The sequence below is a fragment of the Thunnus thynnus genome, chromosome 22, assembly GCF_963924715.1.
Source record: "Thunnus thynnus chromosome 22, fThuThy2.1, whole genome shotgun sequence".
NCBI classification, from domain to species: domain Eukaryota; kingdom Metazoa; phylum Chordata; class Actinopteri; order Scombriformes; family Scombridae; genus Thunnus; species Thunnus thynnus.
This window is the reverse complement of record NC_089538.1, coordinates 21,276,945-21,297,668: the sequence shown is the minus strand read 5'-3', so window position 1 is coordinate 21,297,668 and position 20,724 is coordinate 21,276,945. Positions and strand designations below refer to the sequence as shown.

The 20,724-nt window shown below is 39.2% G+C and overlaps 1 protein-coding gene across 11 annotated transcripts in view; it reads left to right on the top strand.

The window, feature by feature from the left end:
• The window catches only part of dysf (dysferlin, limb girdle muscular dystrophy 2B (autosomal recessive)), a 111,957-nt gene that overhangs the window by 71,536 nt on the left and 19,697 nt on the right, over positions 1–20,724 (top strand). For 6 of the 11 annotated variants that reach the window (XM_067579752.1, XM_067579747.1, XM_067579748.1 and 3 more), the window contains 3 exons: positions 105–164; positions 10,996–11,094; positions 20,399–20,527. In XM_067579752.1, the coding sequence (XP_067435853.1) occupies positions 105–164; positions 10,996–11,094; positions 20,399–20,527 (288 nt within the window). The remainder of the gene's footprint in view (positions 1–104; positions 165–10,995; positions 11,095–20,398; positions 20,528–20,724) is intronic. The other 5 variants (XM_067579754.1, XM_067579750.1, XM_067579751.1 and 2 more) reach the window with 1 other exon arrangement.

The following is a 20,724-nucleotide window of genomic DNA, read 5'->3' as shown; positions in this document are numbered from 1 at the left end:
CTGTCTTTTTGTAACCAACATACTACAATAATTCATGAGATGTGATGCTAATATTGTTGCTAACCAGCTAACCTGACAGTGTGTATGTTTTTATGTGTATGTAGCTTGCAGACGGAGCCGGTTCAGCTATCATTAACCTTTCCACCTCTAGTTCCAGCCTTCATGTAGGTAACAAACTCATCTTTTAACTCATTTCATTCGTGTGTCAACATTAACCAGAATATCATAAATGCTTTTTTCTCTTTTCATTGTAGCTGTTTAATTCCTCTTTCTGTTACCATCCATCAAATTTACAGAGATTTCTGTCGTTATTTAACACTTGGTTCACATTGGCAACGAGCAGCGTAGATTTTTTAAAACATAGATATTAGGGATGTACCCGAATACAAATACATTATTCGGCAAAGCACAAATAGTGGGTTTTATACAAATATTTGTTTCATACAAATACCAGTTCCCAAGGGACTCTTGATCACCTGTTGTTCCCCTTCTCCTTTCCACAAAGTTAGGTTGTAAAAAATAGGCAATAAATGAAAAGTGCAAAGCAAGAATCACCTTTGAAGTTCCTCCCTACATGTTAGACGGTGTGCTGTCTCTGTGTTATGGGTGTATAAATAGAGAGGTTTGGCTGCAGTGAGGCGATGAGTTAAGTTTAAGCTCAGTAATCATAATAATTTTCTAAAATTAAAAGTGTCATAAAAACAAAAACAGGATTTTTAAGCCTCTTTCCAATATTTATTCGAATACAAATACAAATACAAATAATTTTGCTGCCTCAACAAATACAGATACAAATACAAATACTGGACTCTGCACATCCCTAATAGTACTGATTCTCTCCTCAGCTCGGTTGCCTCACATTTAAAGCATTTACGTCACATTTGAGAGTTTTTAAAAAAAAAACATCCAGCAGTCAGATACAGTTTAATTCTTTAATAAATCCTCATAAATGGCAATAAAAAAGAGGAAACAGCTGTCAGGTTTCATGTAAAGAACAATTTCAGGTGACGTGTTTATTTGATTCAAATCTTGTTTTCTTTAATATTTTTTAGTGTAGAGTTGGTATCTGTTTAAACAAATCTATTTACTTAACAAATACTTAACCAAGCAAATAAACAAATAAATAAGGTGCACATATATTCACATTAAGGCTCATTAATTACACTCCATTTTGACAGAGTAAAACAACAAAATATTACTAGTTAAATTAGAGAAATAACACATAAAATAAAACATGAAAATATAAGCAAATCATCAGAAGAATGTGCATAAATTATGATGTTTTAAAACAGATTTCTCCCCCCTCAAGAAAGTCAACAAACGATCCTCTCAAAGGTAGAATTTTTTCCCTTAATCATGAACATGAGTCTTTCAAGAACAAGAGAGCAAAGAGCAGAAGACGAGCCAGTTGTTGTAGACTTAACTGATTTCCCAAAAACTTAGCAACAGAATGTTTTCCTTGTAATAAACAAAATCTGAGTTGCTTAGATTACATTTTACAGAGTTGTTATTTTAGTTGCGACCGACTAAGACATGTTGCAACTCCTCAAGAATGTTGCTATTTTAAGGATCCCCTCCAGACATTTTTTAAGACGAATAAAAACGCAGCTTTGAATGATAATTTTTGTTTGTTTTTTTCCACAAAAAAAGTTCAGTTACCTCAATAAAAATTCTTATAATGACATCTACTCCTTCTACCTCATTAAACATCCAACATCTATGAATATGCAGTCCGTTCTCGGCGTATGTGGCTCCAAACTAGTCGTGATGTCACAAATCCTACTCGTACATAGACGCTCCTGTAAGGAGCTCGGCGGCTCCCAGGCTGGTGTTGATGGTTTCCCTGTTGGCGGAGCCTCCCTGAAGCCAGAGTTCATTGAGATCATTGACGCCAAGGCATAAAAACCCGGACAAACTGCGACAAGGCCATGTCCAGATCCGAGGCCGACTCTATTCGGACGATCCATCAATCCCTTACACTCAGCACTCTTTTCCCTTTTATATTCAAAGTATTTGTGTGGTGTCGTTCCCACCTTTTCCTTTATTATTTTGGTATATTTCGTCATGAAATAAAGGGACGGGTTGACACATGCACTGTACTGCACTGAAAAGCCCACTGAGATACATAGACATACTCGTACGTAGACGCCTGAAACTCAGATTTAAGGTGAGCGCGGAGAAACTTTCCACCTTCAGCAGATAAAAGTAGTTTTTCTAAAGTAGTTTTTTGAGTGGAGGGGACTCTACACCTGTCAGTGATGACACAAAATGATTAATAAGTGTCCAAAATTTCAGTTTACTCCTCACGACAGAGTAAACTCAGAGTCTCTGAGTAGTGAAAGAGTGAATGAGGGAGCGATTGCGGGCGCAGCTCAGCCACAAGTAGACGATTCTTCGTTTAGGATTCGATGCTTTACAGTAAACTGACTCCTCAGGTTCATGCCCACGATGTGCTTGACTTCTGGAGTGAAAGCGCTTTTATTGATGAAGTTTATTCTAAGCGAGACACTGATGGATAACACCGGCTGCAGGGAGACGGAGGTCGATCGGAAAGGAATGAGATAAAGAAGAAGAAAATTGTGCTTTCACCCCGGAATGAAACAAGAAACTTTTTTTTTTTACATTTCCCCCCTTTTTTTTTTTGGTCAGGAAAATAGTTTCTACTCAAAAAAAAAAAAAAAATCAGGGTTTTTACAGAGCGACACACACCGGGACGTGTGGTTACAGCAGAAATCTGATCCTAAGTCTGAACAGGAGACCACGCTCCTTGTTACATTCTTCCTTTTTATTTATCTAAGCCAGGTCAATTTGAAGACTTAGCTTGACCCGGACCAGACTGCACACACAAACACACACACACACACATCGCATGTACCCACACACATCCAGTAGTGCTCTCCCGTTCCGCCGCCCGACAGTAATTGGGGGTGATTTCTTTCTCTCCAAACAAAGATATTTGTTTTATTAAGGGTCAGATATTGAAACCAGTCAAATTAAAGGCTCGGCTTTCTGTCTGGCTGGAGCCAAAGTCAACAGAGCTGCTGCAGTATAGATCCTCTATACCACAACTCTCTGTAAGCAGACGTTTAGTAAAGACTGAGGGAGGGATAGATAAATGAGAGAGGGTTAAGGAGGGAGAACGTGACTAAAACAGAAGCAAAAGGAAAGAAAAGATTCAGTTTTTTTTTTTTTTGTAAAAATGAGGGGGGGAAAACGACGGAGGACTAATATCTCATGGCACAAGAAAAAGAAAACCCTCATGTGATGTAAATCCTGGCTTCTTAATCTCTGGGTCGCGACCAAAAAAATGGGTCATGGGCGTATGTCTGATGATTACCAGATTACTGGAGCAAGAGTGTGTGTGTGTGTGTGTGTGTGTGTGTGTGTGTGTGTGTGCTCACTAGAACCATTTCCAAGGCGGATCAGTCAGATTTAGTTTCAGAGTTGGAAAAGTTTAAGAAGATCGGCTGTCAGTAGCGTCATGGGCTCCCTCAGACCTCGGAGACCACCGACCCCCCTTCGAGATATTCGAGATCTAACATCGCTCAGATGGAAAATGAACATTTTGTGTCACGTTTCATCCGCAGCATCCAGTCCCGAAGATACTGTTTGTCATGGATCAAACCAAACTTACTCCTTCAATAAGATAGTTGCATTTGAAGAAGCTGTCAAGTCACTTCCATACAACGCGGCTTTTACGTCTATGTTTACTATCGTTGACGTGTTTCGTATAAATTTGCGCCCCTTCAAAAACTGTGGTCGTACCGCGCCTCTCCTCTTCCATTAATTCTCATCAACACTATTCCGGTTCGTCGCCAAAAACCAGTCGAGTTACGTTAAAATCCTCACTCTGATGAAACGTTGTAGTTTCATAAATCCTTCCTGGCTGCTTTAGAAGCAGAATAACTAACTGAAATGGCTTCATACCAGCTGACTTTGCGGCATTTTTTTTTTTTTTTGGAGGGTGGGTGGGGGGGTTTATGAAACACACATTTATGGATCTATAATGACACCGTGACCAGAAACAAGATGTCAAAACGGCTTACTAAATCATTATTGTTTTTCTTGTTCTGCTAATTTTCAGCCTCAGACTGATGTAAGCTGCCGTTCACCTCCAGAATCTCAACGTTGCACATATTTTTCGCTGCCCAGAATCCAAAATGTGTCCGTGCCCTTCTGGAAGACACGGCTGTATTGCTTTTATATGTCCAACGTTAGCCACGCGAGTCGGACTTTAGCGTACTAGATACTTGAGAATTAACAAACCGTCATCTGTGGTTGGTTATGTCTGTTTCAGTCTATCTAATAATCATTTGGTGATTTGCGGGTTGAAATATGTCTAGATGTTGAGTTTGAATCTGGGCTAAATTTAGTTGAAAAGTTTTAAAGCTGCTATTATCATTATTTTTATGTTTATAATGGATCATATGACTGCGTGTAATATGACAGTTGTCACTCGTAGTGGTGAACCCACAAAGAAATTTTGAAATCTGTTTTCTTTCCACTTCTGCTGCTCTCATCAGTGTGGGGCAGTGGTGACCTAAAGGTTAGAGAAGTGAGCTTTCGACCGAAGGGTCGCTGGTTCAGTCCCCCGGACCGACAGGATAAATCTGGGTCCAGTGGGAGATCAGACTGTGGTTGCACTGGGCAGCTGCTTGGTATGAATGTGATCAGGGTGTTCCTGAAAAAGAGATCATCTCTCTCAGAGAAACTCCCCTGTTAAATAAAGGTTTAAAAGAAAAATCAGCGTCATTTTCAGTGTAGTTTCCTGCTCTAAAACCCACTGTAAGCAATACCTGCCCAGCATGAGACGGCAGACAAAGTTAGCAACAATATGGTGAACATAATGTAGCAGCTAAAGAGTCAGATATTTCCTTCAGGAGTTGGTGGAGACCAGACCAGAGAGCCAAAAGAAGAGTGAATATTGATTTGTCATTTGGCCAGAAACACGGTTTTAAATTAATGCCAGTGTTGATGTGTCTGTTGGATCTGTGAATACACAACTGTTTGCTAAAGAGTTCACAATATCAAATTAAAAGGCAATAATGTGTCTCCGAGTGGCCAAAAAAATAATTTATGCACATTTAAGTGTTCAGTAGTCTTGAAACAAACTAGTTCATATTATATTCATATATTTTATTGTCTGTCTGTCATTGTGGAGGACGAGACGTGATAATCTTTCTCGCTCCTTTAAGGCGTTTATGATGTTGCACTCAATTTTACAGATCGATAAAGCACCTAAAGCTCCTAAAACTACAGATACAGATAAAGACACAGAAGACATAACTTAAGAGAGAAGTTAAAATCCTGCAAACTTGCTCACCTCTACATACGTGGCTAAATGCTGCGTTGGATCTTCAGTTCTAGAAAGATACAAAAATTGTTTTTTATGCTTTTGGCTTGATATAACCTACAAAAACAGTCACTTTTCACCCACATTTAGCCCAATTTTAACCAAGATGTTTAAATGTGTTTTGACCTGCAAATGAAAAGTGTTTATTCGGGGGGAAAAAAAAACAAACTTCCAGTCAGAGTGAGCAATCTTAGGGAAGCTAAACATATGATTTTTTTAAGAGTAAACTGCTACTCAGCGGATCTTTTAAAGTGGTAACCCTTCCATGATGCAGCGGTGGCTATCACTGCTAACGCTAACTACCCGGTTCTTCTTAAGGTTATTCAAAACTGCCAGAAATCTGCTACGCATCATTTCCTGCACGTCAGAATGATTTTCAAAGAAAAGAGCTGCCAGGCAGCGTGAGCTTAGAACAGCAAATGGAAAAGCTTTCAGGAACTGGATATAGATTGAGTCACTACTGTGTAATGTCAATCAGTGATAGCAAAGAAGACATTTATTTATGTGAAAATGCCACAGATTTTTACTTGAGGTTTTGGTACTCTGCCTTGAAACCACAGTGGAGGGAATGACAAAACACACAAACAGCTCTGCTGAAACATCTATCCCAGTCTTTCCACATTCTTCACATTAACCAGTTTATTTCGGAGATACAGAATCGGGGCCAAAGAAAATCTGTGCAGGTTTTGGGCCCCTTCTTCTTCTCAAAGCACCCAACCTTCCTGCTGAGCAAGCCACTTAAGTGTCTCAATTCAGGTGCTGGATCCTCCAAAATCCACATTTCTAGACTGAATGTCATAACAGGAGGACATTTGGCTTCTAAGTCTCCAGCTGTGATTGAAAAGCAGTTTTTTTTTTTTTGTGCCCTAACATGGCTTTGTGTCTTTTGCAGCCCTCGTTATTCCATGCTGCAGGATTTTATTCCAGCTGATGACCTCCACAGGTGGAGTCTTTGGTTGTAATTAAAGTTAGCAGATTCTTTGCACATGATTGGACATTCCTGCCGTAATATCTCGTGCACCGGTTAGTTGTTTTGTTTGGAGCGTTCAAGCAATCCTTGTTGAGTTGTTAAGTTGGGGAAATATATCATAACCGCACTGTTTTCACCAGGTATTTGCGTTCAGTTGGTCATCAGTTACTTGTAAATCCATCACACGAAGTGGACTGATGAAAAAACCACCACAGGAAGCATAAACTCCATTTTTTGAGCATGTTGCCTTCTTGAGAAATGAGAAACCGATTCACGGTGGCCAGACCTCCACCAAGTTCAACAATTATGGGGCGATTTTTGAGCGACATGTTCGACAGCGCTCCGCACCATAAATAAAACACCAAATGAGGGAATATCTTCAGGAAGAATGCTGTTCATCCATCCAGTAAAGATCCGCAAACTTGGACGGCGTCTCGCAAAGAGCATCAAAGATGTTCTGGAGCCTCGTAGTGGAAAAACACATTTATAAGATTAATATTGGTTTTCCTTCAGTCGTTCAAATTGAATGTCGTGACACTTAGTCTTGATCGATAGCGGCTTGGATTTTTACCTCATTTGTACGCCACTTTGGACGAATACGTCTGCCAATGAAGAAATCTGTGAAAAATGTAAGCGTAAGCTCAAACTGTAAACACTACCACAGATTTTCACTGGTATTTACACTTTGTTGGCTGCTTGAGCGCAACTTCCTGGTGATAAATTTGGGAATTTTTTGACTTTAAGAGCCAAAGAAAAGCTCCTTAAACCCATCAGTTTCGATCTCTATCAGTCTGGACTGTCTTAACTTTTGAAATACGCAGCCTCTCCCAGCTCCAGTGGTGCTGCTTTGACCTCTGACCTCCCACTGTGGAAAGGGGTTTCCCTACATTTATAAAGCAGCTCAAAGCTCTTATGTAAATCCAGCCACTCTGCTAGCAGAGTTCTTGGCAGTGCCAGTCTGCCTTTGGTTAGCCTGGCTTTCCCTGCAGGGCGTAATGATAGGCTGCAAACCACACTGACACCCTGAACAGACCACTGCATGTGTGTGTGTTTATATATATATGTGTGTGTGTGTGTGTGTGTGTTCGATCCCTTAAGCGTGTCCTTTAATACAGTCTGGAACACTCCACCGACGTGGGCCTTAATCTGTCTGAATCAGGAGTCGCGAGGACTTGAGGCGAACACACCCCGACACACACTAGTGGGCGCACACACACACACACATAATTTCTGGCGCCCCTGTCATCAATGCTTGGCACCGGTTGCACACAGCGGGCACATTAACACACACCAGACACTTCAAGCCTCAAGACACAAAGAGCCATGCCTGTGTATGTGTGTGTGTGTGTGTCATGTCCTAGTTAAACGCCACGTGCTGCCCTTTTCCATGCCATGCTGCCACTTTGGAAAAATAAGGAATTCCATAGTTTTCCGCCCTCGATGTGTGTGTGTGTGTGTGTTTATAAGTGTGTCCCTGAGTCTGTGGGAAGTAGGAGAAAGGGGATTCTACACCAACCCGGTGCTATAAGAGCACTTTTGTTCTACATTTATGCCTACACACACACACACACAAAAGGAAAAAGTGGTGCATGCGTCACAAGTGTGTTTTAAGCTCGAGTGTTCCTCGGAGGGTTGAAGGTTGCAGGGTGGGGACGGGCCGAGTTGAAATGTGTGTTTTATATGTGTGTGTGTGTGTGTGTGTGTATGTGTGTGAAGGGGCAGTCTGGTAGTTTGATCTGTCCCCTCGGTATTCCCCATCTTTGTAGTCGTTGTTTCCTTGTTGCATCAGGGCCAACGGGTCTGCCGTCAACACACACACACACACACACACAGACATTCAGACATGCACAATTTTTAGTTTCTGTGAGAAAATACTCAAAAATGCTTAAAAAGGGCTGCTTGACGTTGCCAATGTGAACAGACTTTTACTAGATTTGATGGATGACGATGTTTCATACTTGAGAAAAGTAAAAGTAAGCCTTGATTTGAAAAAAAAAAAACAAAAAACAGGGGTTTCATTCAAAGATGTTATGTATATTCTTCCCCCCAAAAAATCATATTGTATAAATCAAAATGACTTGTATCCAAACCTCAAAAAGCCATCAGTCAAAATTTCAAAAACAAAGATATTTTATTCCGCGAAACAGAACGACATTGTAAGCGCCGACCTCAGGATGACTCATAGCAGTAATAGTAAGACTTTACGGCCTTTACTTTCATGCCAGCAGTCATTTTGTAATAGTGGGATTTATTTCTTCTTCTTCTTTTTTTTTTTTTTTTTTTTCTTAAATGGTGTATGCTTCATATTGGAATGAAACTCTTAATGTCTTATGAGGGGAAAAGGTATTAAGAAATGTGTTGAAAAGCTACTTATAATGTGTTTAATCTTGTTATTTTAGTATGCGGTTACGTTTTGTCAGCGATGTGTGCCTCTGCATTGAGTGACTGCACAGTATATGATGAAACTAAATTCTTGTCTGACTTTTCTTTTACTGTTGACGCGGACACTAGATGTTACAGTGGGTAAGTTTGACTTCATAGGAAAATAGCAAAGACTGTTTTTAAATGGTGCAGTAGTGGAGAATGTGTGTAAAATTACATGCTGGTGTCTTTTTGGCAAACTTTCTATGCATGTGGATGTTTGGTCTGTGAATAATTGTTACTATGAATATGTTCATTTATTTATTTAATGTTTATTTGTATAGGGACAAGTATATATTATGAACTAATGAGTCATATAATACCATAACATTTATAGCCTAAGCTAGTTTGCAATGCCTGCCTGTAAAATACGGTACATTAAATTAAATTAAAGCACAAAATAAGAAAATGCATACAAAACAGCACAAAATATGAATAATTTACAAACAGCTATGCAATAAAAACATCATTAAAAATGTCATAATACAGGGTTTCATATCATTACTTTCATCAATAATACATTATTGTTAATTTTTCTGTAAAAACTGAATAAATTTCAGCAGTTATCCTAATTTATTTGAGACATTTTCTGCAGGAAGTTTTGAATGAGATATCAGTGTTTCTATCATTTTCAGTGTGTCAGTCCTGTTTTCGAGTCAAGTCAGTCATTTATCGAAGTGCCAATTAGTAGGGATTCCTCTGTGTCAATAGTCCGTTTATTGTTGGTACGGAATTCATATGCATGTGCATTGGTATTGATTGCGCAAGATCACGTGATCAAATTCAAATTGTTTCAAAATGGGGGAACGTTTTAACTTGCAGGTGATACACCAATCCTTCCCATGGTTTGGGTTACAATGGTTAGGTTTAGGCACAAAACCCACTTGGTTTTTGACCATCACATCTGGCACTAAAATGCCAGATGTGATGGTCAAAATGTCTGCTAAAAATGCCCCATCTAATAGCGCAAAAATGCCTGACATGACGGTCAAAACATCCTTTTAAAAATGCCCTGTCTAACGGCACTAAAATGCCAGACATGATGGTAAAAAACGTCTGGTAAAAATGCCCCATTTAATAGCACTTAAATGCCCGAAATACAGTCAAAATGTCTGATAAAAATGCCAGTCTAACAGTTCCATAGCCGTATCCGGTGCCTTTATTTATATAGTCCAATCAGTACAACATACAACACAATCCATCTGTAGACCCTCAATTCTAATGATCAACAACTCCACAATAAAACTCTTTAATGGGAAAATAAAGGGAAAAGTTTGGGAAGAGCAACAGAATACAGAACTCTTTTCCATGACAGACAGACATGCAATAAATAATATGATGGTGAACACACACGTCATGCACCCAGACAACAAAATAAGTATAAGAGTCCAACAACAAGAACAAACACAATAGCTTAATTTGAAGTCTCTCTGGTGAGGAAGACATCTGCCTTGGTCTGATGAAGAAAATGTATGTGTAACACAGAAGTGATGAAAAACAGGGATTCTTCTCATGCATACATAAACATACATTTTGCAACTTTTTTTTTTTTTTTTTTTACTATAACATATTACTTATGATGTTGTCTACTTTGTGCCTGTTCTCATGTCAACGTTGCCCGTTTCCATTGCCTCAGAGCGCCCATATACCATGACCTTAATGCCGTGGAGCCACCAGAGGCAATTTTTACTTGTGTTGACGTGAGTTGGCTAACTCCACGTTACTATGCGATCATTGGAAAAAATCATGAAAAGCAGGTTATTCCTGAGCCTGCGCTTGCTCTACAAAGGCAAGCAACACTCTATACCAGGGCTTTAATGTGTTTTAACGGTCAAAGGTCATTACAGGAAATCAAATGTTTAGAAAAAATCATATAAATCCATGATGTGCAGTCGCCACAGCAGTTTTGGTGAGACAGGAAATGAACTTTTAAGTAATTTCTTGGCATTATAGGTCAGTCTGTATGAAAATAAAAAGATGTTGAGATTAAATTCAATGCAAACATTTAAAGAAGAACAAGAATTTGAAGTGTAAAAGATAAAAATATACAGTTTGGACCTATGAATATTATAGAAAAACACTGGTTTTTACAACATTGGCTTAAAAAAACCTGTAAACACAGTTACACTTTTGTTATTTTTTTCTTAATGTTTCAATGTTTTTTACCAAACTACGTCACCCCAGTTTTCAGTTTTCAAAAAAAATCACATGACACAGTACTCTTGTCAACGTCTGAATATGTGACCAACAGGCAGAAGAGTTCATGGACTGGTGGAGTAAGTTTTACGCCTCAATTGGAGAGAAAAACAAGTGCGGGACGTACCTGGAGAGAGGCTTCGACACGCTGAAGGTAAGAATGAATGTGAATGAAGGGGGGTTTTATGCATGTTTATGTGTTGAAATGAATTTATTGCTTTTGGGCATTTAGCATTTTTAGCTACTCGTAGGCACACACGAGTAGATGATTAATCAATGGACAGAAAATAATCAAGTACATTTAAAAAAATCTGTGTCTTTGATAAATTATCAGGTAAAACACCAGATATTTGCTGTTTATACAGCTTTAACAGAATTTTGCTTGTGTACTAGACAAGTTTTATATTTACTAGTAATAATCAGTGATGTTGGCACAGCAGGGAGGTAGAAAACATCAAGTCATGTACATACATGGACATTTTCAGGATTTAGAAATAAAACAACTGGCTGGAAAGCAGTAAAGTTATATTTTAGAGCTAAATTTGTATGTGGCATCGCATTTCCCAAAATGCTTTACTACACAGCACACATCGATAGACGTCTCTCAGCTCTAGCTAGCACTTACAGGCAGTGTACAGCACCGATTAAGAGCACGAAACTCTGTTCATTTTATTAAAATCAAAAAAACACTATATGCTAATTGCTAATATGCACTCTGAGCTGAAAGGGAGGTTTCCTTCTTTGGATACTGACTAATTTCCACTCATTATGATTCATGCAGTTTACTGTGTGGCACTAAAACTACTCTTCATGTTAATCCCTAAAATCAGCCCCCATAACTTCTTCATTTATTAGACCCTTTATTTTACCGGTAACGTCATTTCTGTGTAATTTCATAGTAAGTTTCTTGGAAATAACTGTGTATTTTGGCACTACTGTAATTATATGGAAAATAGTGTCTAAGAACCAGGAACTAATATTGTTAATAAAGGAGTTGATAGAGTTGGATGAAGTTTATATTGATTTCTGGAGGAATTTCTTTGACATAACTACATGTTTAGTTGATCTTTTCTGTAAAAGACTCTTTAGGTTATATTAGAAATAAATTTGAATCAATGATTCGGACACATGCCAATTGAACACTTTCACCATTTTGCCTATAATTAATACCAAATTACATAGAAAAATTCCTGAGAAATTATAGTTACATATCAGTTCTTTCTAAAGAAATGATTAGAATACTGTTGAACCTGTCAAATAAATAGTTATCCATTAATTTATTGATTATTAATTAACAATAATATGTTTTCTATCCCTACATCTCTTGATGACGCTACTTGGAAACATCTATATTGTTATAAAAGGTGTACTTTTGACACTTTTTTGACAAAACAAGCTGTTATTATTAACTAAATTATTAATTGTTTAAGCAAAAAAATTGATTGTGTGTTCGTCCACTTCACTGACAAACAGCTTTAACAGGTTTTTATGTATGCATGTGTGTGTCAGTACATGCAAATCCTGGTCAGATTAAAGTTTGTGTAAATGTCTGTTCGCAAGAAAGTCAAAGAGAAAGGAGAAGAAACGATGGTAAAAGGTAAAGAGGATGAAGAAAGCATGAAGAAGAAAAGAAAGTGTAAGAGAAAAACCCAAAGAAGACGGAGACAGTGCAGCCCTTTGTTCCACTTTCATAAAATGTTTTGCTCGTTGCCCCAAACTTCACCATTTAAATCACATTTTTGCCCTCCTGCCAGCTACCGTCATCCCTCTCCGTCCCTCCATCCTTGCCCCCCTTTTTCCCCTTCTCTTCTCATGCTCCGTCCTCGCAGTACCCGGTTGCCGTGACATTCCGACCCGCTTTACGAACGATGACTCATCCGTGGTGAATTCGCCGCATGGGGGACGGATTCAGGCGAAAGGTTGCTCTCTCCGATGCAGGCGAGTCTGAAAACGAGCGATCACGTCAGCCGTCGTCAACGTCTGTCTGTGGTCTCGTTCTTTTAGAGTCACGACACGGTTCAGCCGCCGTCCCCAGGAGCCCCTCCGCCATCGCCCACGCTCTGTTCAACCCTTATCCCGATTCTCTCGGCCCAAACCCCGACCTTTTCATCCACCGGGACTCAAAACACACGTCAGTCTTCTTGTCTGATGCCCAAACAAATGACTAATCATGTCAGAATTTGGCCTTTTTATATTACTCTTAAATTAGACCTCTAACATCTCCCTTGAAAGCCATTTCATCAGTGCAGCAGCCTTAACTCTGTCCTTTCTAAAAACTGTAAAAACCAGTTTTCTGCGTGTATCTTCCAACATCCATGAAGACATGTAACATGAAGGCTGAAAAAGGGATTGAATGTAATATTTTTACATTTGGCGCGAAAAAAAGGTTTTACAAAAAAGATTTATGGAAGATCGAATCAATTTTGGAAGCATCAGTAAAATAAATGGCCAATTTCCAAGATCCAAGTCATGGAAAATTATTTAAAAATTACCCTCCAGCTACCCGAAATGTTCCATGCGTGCTCCTACCTAAAGGTCTCTTTTTCTTTAGATGAAAACATTAAGATGTACCTAAAACTAAATGGCACAATAGAGAACAATAACAGCTTGCCCAATAGTGATTTGACCCTTGAAAGGGCTCTTTCCATTTTTCTAGTGGGTGTATTTTTTTCATTCAGGAAGCCCATTAAATCGTTTCACCCCCGGCCAATGGAAACACATCCAAGTCGCCTTTCACTTTTTGCGACATTTCAAAATGTTGCTCTAAAATTCACTTGACAGTTGGATGGAAACTAATGAAATGACCAATGAGCCGCTGATTCCATCGTCGCTTTGCCTCGCTGCCACCCTCTCCTCCTCTGCTCTCCCCTCCACCTACACTGTGCCTACTTTTTATTTATCCCCTCCCTCCCTCCTTCCTCCTTCTCTCTCCTCTGCTGCTCCTTTCTTTCCTTTGACAAACCCAGATCTGCTACTGTCACAGGGAAATGAGCCACTGTTTCCAACCTTTCCAACTTGTTTTACCTTCCTTTCACCCCGTGCCGCCACCTCCTCTCTCTTCGCCCTCCTTCCTCCTCTGTTCCTACTGCCCTTTGACAGTCTTTGGGTTGCCCGCTGTCAGCTGAGACGCAGTTTCCAGCCTCGCTTTGACCCGAGGGAAACTCTCTCCCTTAATACCTTCACCTTTACTCACAGCCTCGGCTCTGCTGTCGCCTCCCTTTCTGTCACCTTTCTGTTTCTGTTTCCATCTCCTCCCACCCCTGCAGAAGCTTTGCAGTTGCATCACCGGTTTTGCACTCTTGTTTGGCGACACCATGGAGGTCCACTAGGAAAACGAACTAAGGAAACCTCTACGTTCATCAAAACCAGCTGAAAAGACCTAACTAAGGATTCAGCAAAGACAACTTATTTCAGTAATAATCTAAGCAGTTAACTCTTTAAACCTGGAATTTAAAGAGTAACTTAATCCACTAAATCCATTTTTTGAGTGAGCACATACATAAATACATAAATAAACACATACATACACTGCTGTTTCTGGTCAAAGTGAATACAGTAGGGTTAATTACAATGGACGTTCTTTGATTTTTTTCCAGAGAAAAATAACCATTTTTCTCCCCTGCACTTTGACTTGCCTTGTTGTTGCTGAAAGGTGCTTTACAGTAGAAATAAACTTGCCTTGCCTCTAGACTATAATTACATTTTTTTTCTGTGATGTTGCAGTTTGTTCTGCACCCCGAAGTACAAGGAAACATCATGTTCACTCTGATCTGGGCAAGGCTGCCCGTTAAGACGTAGAAAAATGGGAAATCAGCGTTTGGTTTGGAGTTGCATATTGAAATTGTGCAGCTGAGACTAGTAGCAGTAGTTCATGTTCATATCATGTAAAAGAAATGCTTCAGGTTGCAGCACGAGCCGTTACGCAGGTTTTTTTGATAGCTGTAGCGAGTATAACTGAAGTGTATGTTTCGTCAAACGGTCGACTGGTAAACACAACTAAAAACATTCCCCTGGTATGTTGATAGCATAAGAAGACATCATGTTGTCTACAAAATATACCTGCTACTACATATTGGTTGTATATAAATGTAATTTTTAGGTAACGGACTTGGCTAACACTAGTTGCTGCTACATTAGCTTGTTAGCATTAGCTAGACTGTGACTCTTAGCTTCCTACAATTGATTAGATGTATCATTAAGATAATCAGCAGAAAACAGTTCATTGAATTGAGTTATGGACCTCCAATATGTCACATCACTCTTTCCTGTTTTCTTGCACCAACCTGTTCAGTTTCACCTCGTCTCTTTCTTCCTCCTCTTCACTTTCTTTGACCTTTTCAATCCTTGGATAATCCCTTACTTGCCACACTCTCACCCCCTCTTCACCTCTCTCCTTACTTTCTTCTTCTTCTTGACAGTAAAATTGGTTATTTTTGCTTCCGTCACAAAGACGCTGCTGTTTCCATCCTTGTTATGACTTCACCTTCACCTCTCTCCTCCCCCTTTCTCACCTCCTCCTCACCTTTATCCCCTGGTACTGGGTTTGCTGCAGGAGGATTGTGGTTTGCTGTACTCCAGTGAGCCAGTGTTTCCAGACTTGTCTTTCATTTGCATCATCCCAGCTTTCTTAAAAGCTTTTACACCTCTAACTTCCTCAACCTCTGCTTCACCTTTACACAGATAGTATGCAATCACGTCTCTTGTTTTCTGTTATACCCCTCGCTATTCACATTTAAAGAAGTGCAGCAATCATTTTGATATGTCAGCTATTATCTGTGATTGATTTTGTTAATCTTGAAGGGAAAGAAAAGACCTGAGGACCTCAGAGGGTAAAAAAGGTCAGTTATAGTTAGTTTCTCTAAGATTAGTTTAGATTATTCTGTGATCCTTCCTTTTCAACTCAAACATAGTTGGAACGAAAGTATAAATTTAAGCTCAAAGAACTGATGCAAGACTACGAACGTCTCTTTCTTTTCCCTGTACAAAACTACATTCATCTGTTTTACTTGAAGATTGGTGAAACTGTTCAAAACACCCGCACCTAATGTCTCCTGTGTAAGCCCATAAACCGGTGGCATTTTGACTAGTCATTATAAGGCCTGGGATGTCATCCTTGAAAGAGTTTCTGATTTATAGGATACTGGCTAAAATAAAGCCGATCCTTTCTTTATTGTGTTTTGTCCATCTCAGCCTGCTAGTGTTGCAGCAATAGTTTCCTTTACAGCAACCTATCTGAGCATTTGGCTTGTATATGCAAGTGAAAATTTACGGAGCCTTGGAAGGGCCATGGGAAAAAAAACAAAAAACTAATTTGTGCTTCACCCTCATCCTAATATCTTGTCCTGCGTACACCCTCTCTATGGATCGCCTGAATCTTATAAGGTTTTATTTTGATCTTGGACTAAGATATGTGGATATACTTTGAGTTTTGGTCTGTAAGTAAAGCACTGTGTTATCTCTGAGATCCCGTAAATGTACTCTTAAGGGATTACAGACTTTTTTGGTGTAAAACCTTTGCTCCTGCTAGCAAACCTGAAGTAAATCAAAGAAGTTTTACCAACCCTTCATTCAATATGATGTTGGATGCCTTTGTTGCTTTCTTCAAACTTCCAGCTGACTGAATCTGTTTGTTGCTCTCTACAAAAGGGGAACAGGCAAATAGTTCAATCAAGAGCACTAATTAAGTAATCAGTGCACACAAATTATTAAATTATTTCTTCTTGGCCCCTCCTGGGCTCCATAAAAATTAGATTGTGTGAATGTAAAAAATGATTTGGGCACACCGGGGCAAGTGACGTCCTGGTTGGTCAAAATAGACGGATTTGCTAAACTCTGACTCTTTCTGTCTCGTTGGCAAAGAGTAGCAGTGTAGAAAACATTCAGCCAGCAGCCTCTTATTTTTAACCAGTGGCAACTGTCACTTTCACCCTTTAATATGATAAACTGGTCATATCAGCTGTCACTAATTAAAGGTAATTCTATGAATAACTTCATGGCAGACCAAAATTAAACTGTTATCGGGTTCTTGTGTCTGTACTCGACCAAAGATCACTTGTGAGATGCGAGTGAGTGTTTCTGGAGTTCCGGTAACTCCATCCGAGTCTAATATATCGTGTCACGTCAGTTTCAGGAGTCTCATTCTCCAGTTTAACTTTAATTCCTATCAGATCAATAATTTAATCTTATAATCTTAACCGGAACTTTCTGTATTTGGAGATGGTAGCTCATTAAAATGTGTGCCAAGGTCAGAAGGTTAGAGCTGTTATTTTGATGTGCCAGATATACATTAAATCAACATTGCATATCTTCTTCTGCTATGTAGATAGAAGTATTGGAGAATATCACTAAATTACTACTATACTTAAAGAAAAGATGATGTTTTCTATGAAGGATGCAGTTCAATTGCTTTTATACTTTTCTGCCCAATAATCAACATGGTTTCTAGTACGTGCATGTATCATATTTTAACTCTGCAACCCTGGTGCTCGTGTATAAACCTTCCCCCCCTCTCTCTTCGTACCCCCTCTCCCTTGGTACTGGGTTTGGTGTTCGAGCAGTGCAATGAACGGCTGTTTCCAGACCTCTCTTTAGTTTACATCATCCCCTTCATCACTCTCTCTTTCTCCTGTTCCTCCCCCCCTCCAATCCTCACCCTGCTTTTCCAACTCTTTCACCCCTCTCCACCCAAAATCTTAAGACCACGGACCCTTCATTCCTCTCGTCCTCCTCCTCCCTCCCTCCCTCCCTCTCTCTTCATCTCCCGCATCGCTCTTTCCAAACTAACCTCTTTGTTCCCTTTTGTTTTTTAATAACAAAGAAGTTACAGTAGATGGAAAGCATCTCATAACTTTCATAACCTTTCTCCACCCACTTAGACTCATTTTAATGAGCTAACTTTCCAGACCAGTATATCTTGTTTGTACATATATTATAAAAAACACTAATTGTACATCATACAGGAGATGAAAGCTCGTTTTTTTTTTAATAACACTGCATTTTTTAATTGTTTTTTTGGGCATTGTTGCCTTTAATAAACAGCTGATAGTGGAGAAGTAGACAGGAAACAAGGGAGGGGGAGATGACAAGCAACAAGGGTCCCCAGGCGGAGTTGAACCACGGACGTTGCGGTTATGTGGAAGTGTGGTAACCATTCGGCTACCACAGTGATCCAAACGCTGTGAAATCTTGTGTTGTTGAATAATGACATTGCTGCTACACCCACTGGCTAATATTGGAGGGATAAATAGAAAACTAATTTTGGAATATTTTGGAAAAATGTTGGTTTGTTTACTTGCTGTGAGTCAGATGAGAATATTCATTTCAGTTTCATCTCTGTGTGTTCAGCATAGAGTTCAGTCTCGGACATGTTTAGCCTAGCTTAGCACAAAAACTGAAAGCAAGGTGAAAGAGCTAGCTTAGCTTTGTCAAAGCTGCCTTCTAACAACTCTGAAACTTGTATATTATTCTTTCATACAATTTACATGTTATATATTTTTTCATTTACCAAATATCACAGAAACCTTGAACCTGTATATAGTCAAATTCCTTGTATGTGTAAACATACTTGGCCAATAAAGATGATTCAGATTCTGATATAAATGGAAAAAAATGAAAAAAATATGAAATTATATGTTTATTATTTATTTGTATTATTTTATATTAATATAAATAATAATTTTGGACCAGTCTCTGTACTGCACAAAGATGATCTTCAGATTAAAAGACTTCAGACTCATGGGTACACCAGCAAACAAGTATTGGCTACTTCCAAAACCATCAGCTTCCATCAAACTACGTTTTTATCACAGTTAAAGGATAAGACTGGTGTCTCTAAACACTGCCCCACAAATAACTTTTTTAAAAACGGCTCAGTAATTCCCTAAAGCAGCTGGGCACTATGGTTTTTAGAACGTTACTCAAACCGAAGGAAGTAGTGCGTTTGTTGGGGACTATTTTCAGCTGCGGATTAATACTTATATACTACTTAATACTGAGTTTTTTTTGGACAGCAGGATGGTATGTGTGTGTGTGATTGAGTCAAAATAAACTACAGTGTTTTTACAGTGTGTTTATAATGTATTTTTAATAGTTTTTGGACAACGACTACTCTGTGGCACAGAGGAAAGATATATCAGGCTCTGGTAGGATCAATTTATTGTCGGTCTTTTCATGGGATTTGTTGACGATAAAAGACATAAAATATTGCCAGCCTTAACCTGTAAGTTAGAAAAGTTTTTGGTCGGGGTTTTACTACAGTATAAAACCCTGTTTGAATTCATACACCCCAACATTTATCTTAAATATAGTGGTTTTATTTGATGGAGAGATTCTAAGCACAAAGGCGCACTAACTAGCATTGAAGCTTGTCTCACAGTCTGCCTCCCGTTTACAACCACTTGTTGTCACGTGACAGAGTTGAGTTCACGTCAAATATCACTTACCTGAGCCAGCTATATTTGCTGAATGAAGACCGTGAGATATGTTTGAAAGCTTCGAAGCTAGTAAGTGAAACTTTGTGCTTAGATTCTCTCCATCAAACATTGTTTCCAAATGTCAAGAATGAACATCCGTTGTCTTTTATTTTTTATTCTTTATGCTTAATTTCTTTTCAACTTGAGCTCCATTTCAACCTCAACCATCTTAGGTAGATTTCTGTCTAAGAACTGCTTGTTGAGCTACTATTTGGACCTTTTTTTTTTTTGGTTTTTGTCATCATCCTCCTCCTCTTCTCCCTTTCCATCTTTACCCCCTCCTTTCTCCTTCTCTTTATATGCCTCCTCCTCCTCCTCCTCCTCCTCCTCCCAGTGGACAGTGTAGTTTTGTTAGTCTGATGCTGAAGTGAACCACTGTTTCCAGCTCCCTCTCGAAGCATTTGCCTTTTCAGCGTCTCGCCGCAGAGCTGTCATTCTTCCATGATTGGATAAGAATGAGGGAATGTGTGTGTTCAGTGTGTCCTTCTGTGGCTGCATATACAGTACAAGCCCGTGTACTTATGTGTGTGTGTGACTGATGTAAACAAACACCACTAATGAAAACAAATGAATCTTTTTGTGCTTTTGACACATAGAAGTCCCTGCCCAGATATATATATGCATTTACACACACTACACACACACACACACAAGAACACACACACACTCTCGTCTCATGCCAGCGCCCCTGCAGTGTGAGTGTAATGTAATGTTGAGTAGCTTTTGGCTGCATTTTTAATCCAATACCAGTGGAATTACACTGGCCAATACTAAGCTACGATGCCATATAGAGTAATTTGTGTGTGTTCTGTTGGCACCTTGATGAAGACTGTTAAAAATACAGTGTGTATGCGTGTGTGCGCGAGTTTAATGATTAAATTAGTAGCTCTCAAAACACAGAAACAAGTTTCTTCTTATCCATGGACACCATCTATATTAAACTGAATAAGATGTAATAAACTCCTCTCGTCCTCTCCTCTTCCTCAGGTGTACGACCGGGAGTTAGAGAAGGTCGAGAGCTTTGAAGGTCTCTCCGATTTCTGTCAAACATTCAAACTGTACAGAGGAAAGACTCAGGATGAAGGAGAAGATCCTTCAGTGGTGGGAGAGTTCAAGGTACAAGTTTCTTTTCTATTATATTACATCACATCTGCTCTTTTTTCTGTTCCGTCATATCATTTTTGTTTGGTATAGTAGGCTTTAGTTTGGTCAGTTCTCTTTAGCTCTGTTTTGTTTCCATTGTGTTTCACATATATGATCTCATAGCGTCACGTCATGTCACAAAACGTCATGCTGCAAAACGTCAAATCACT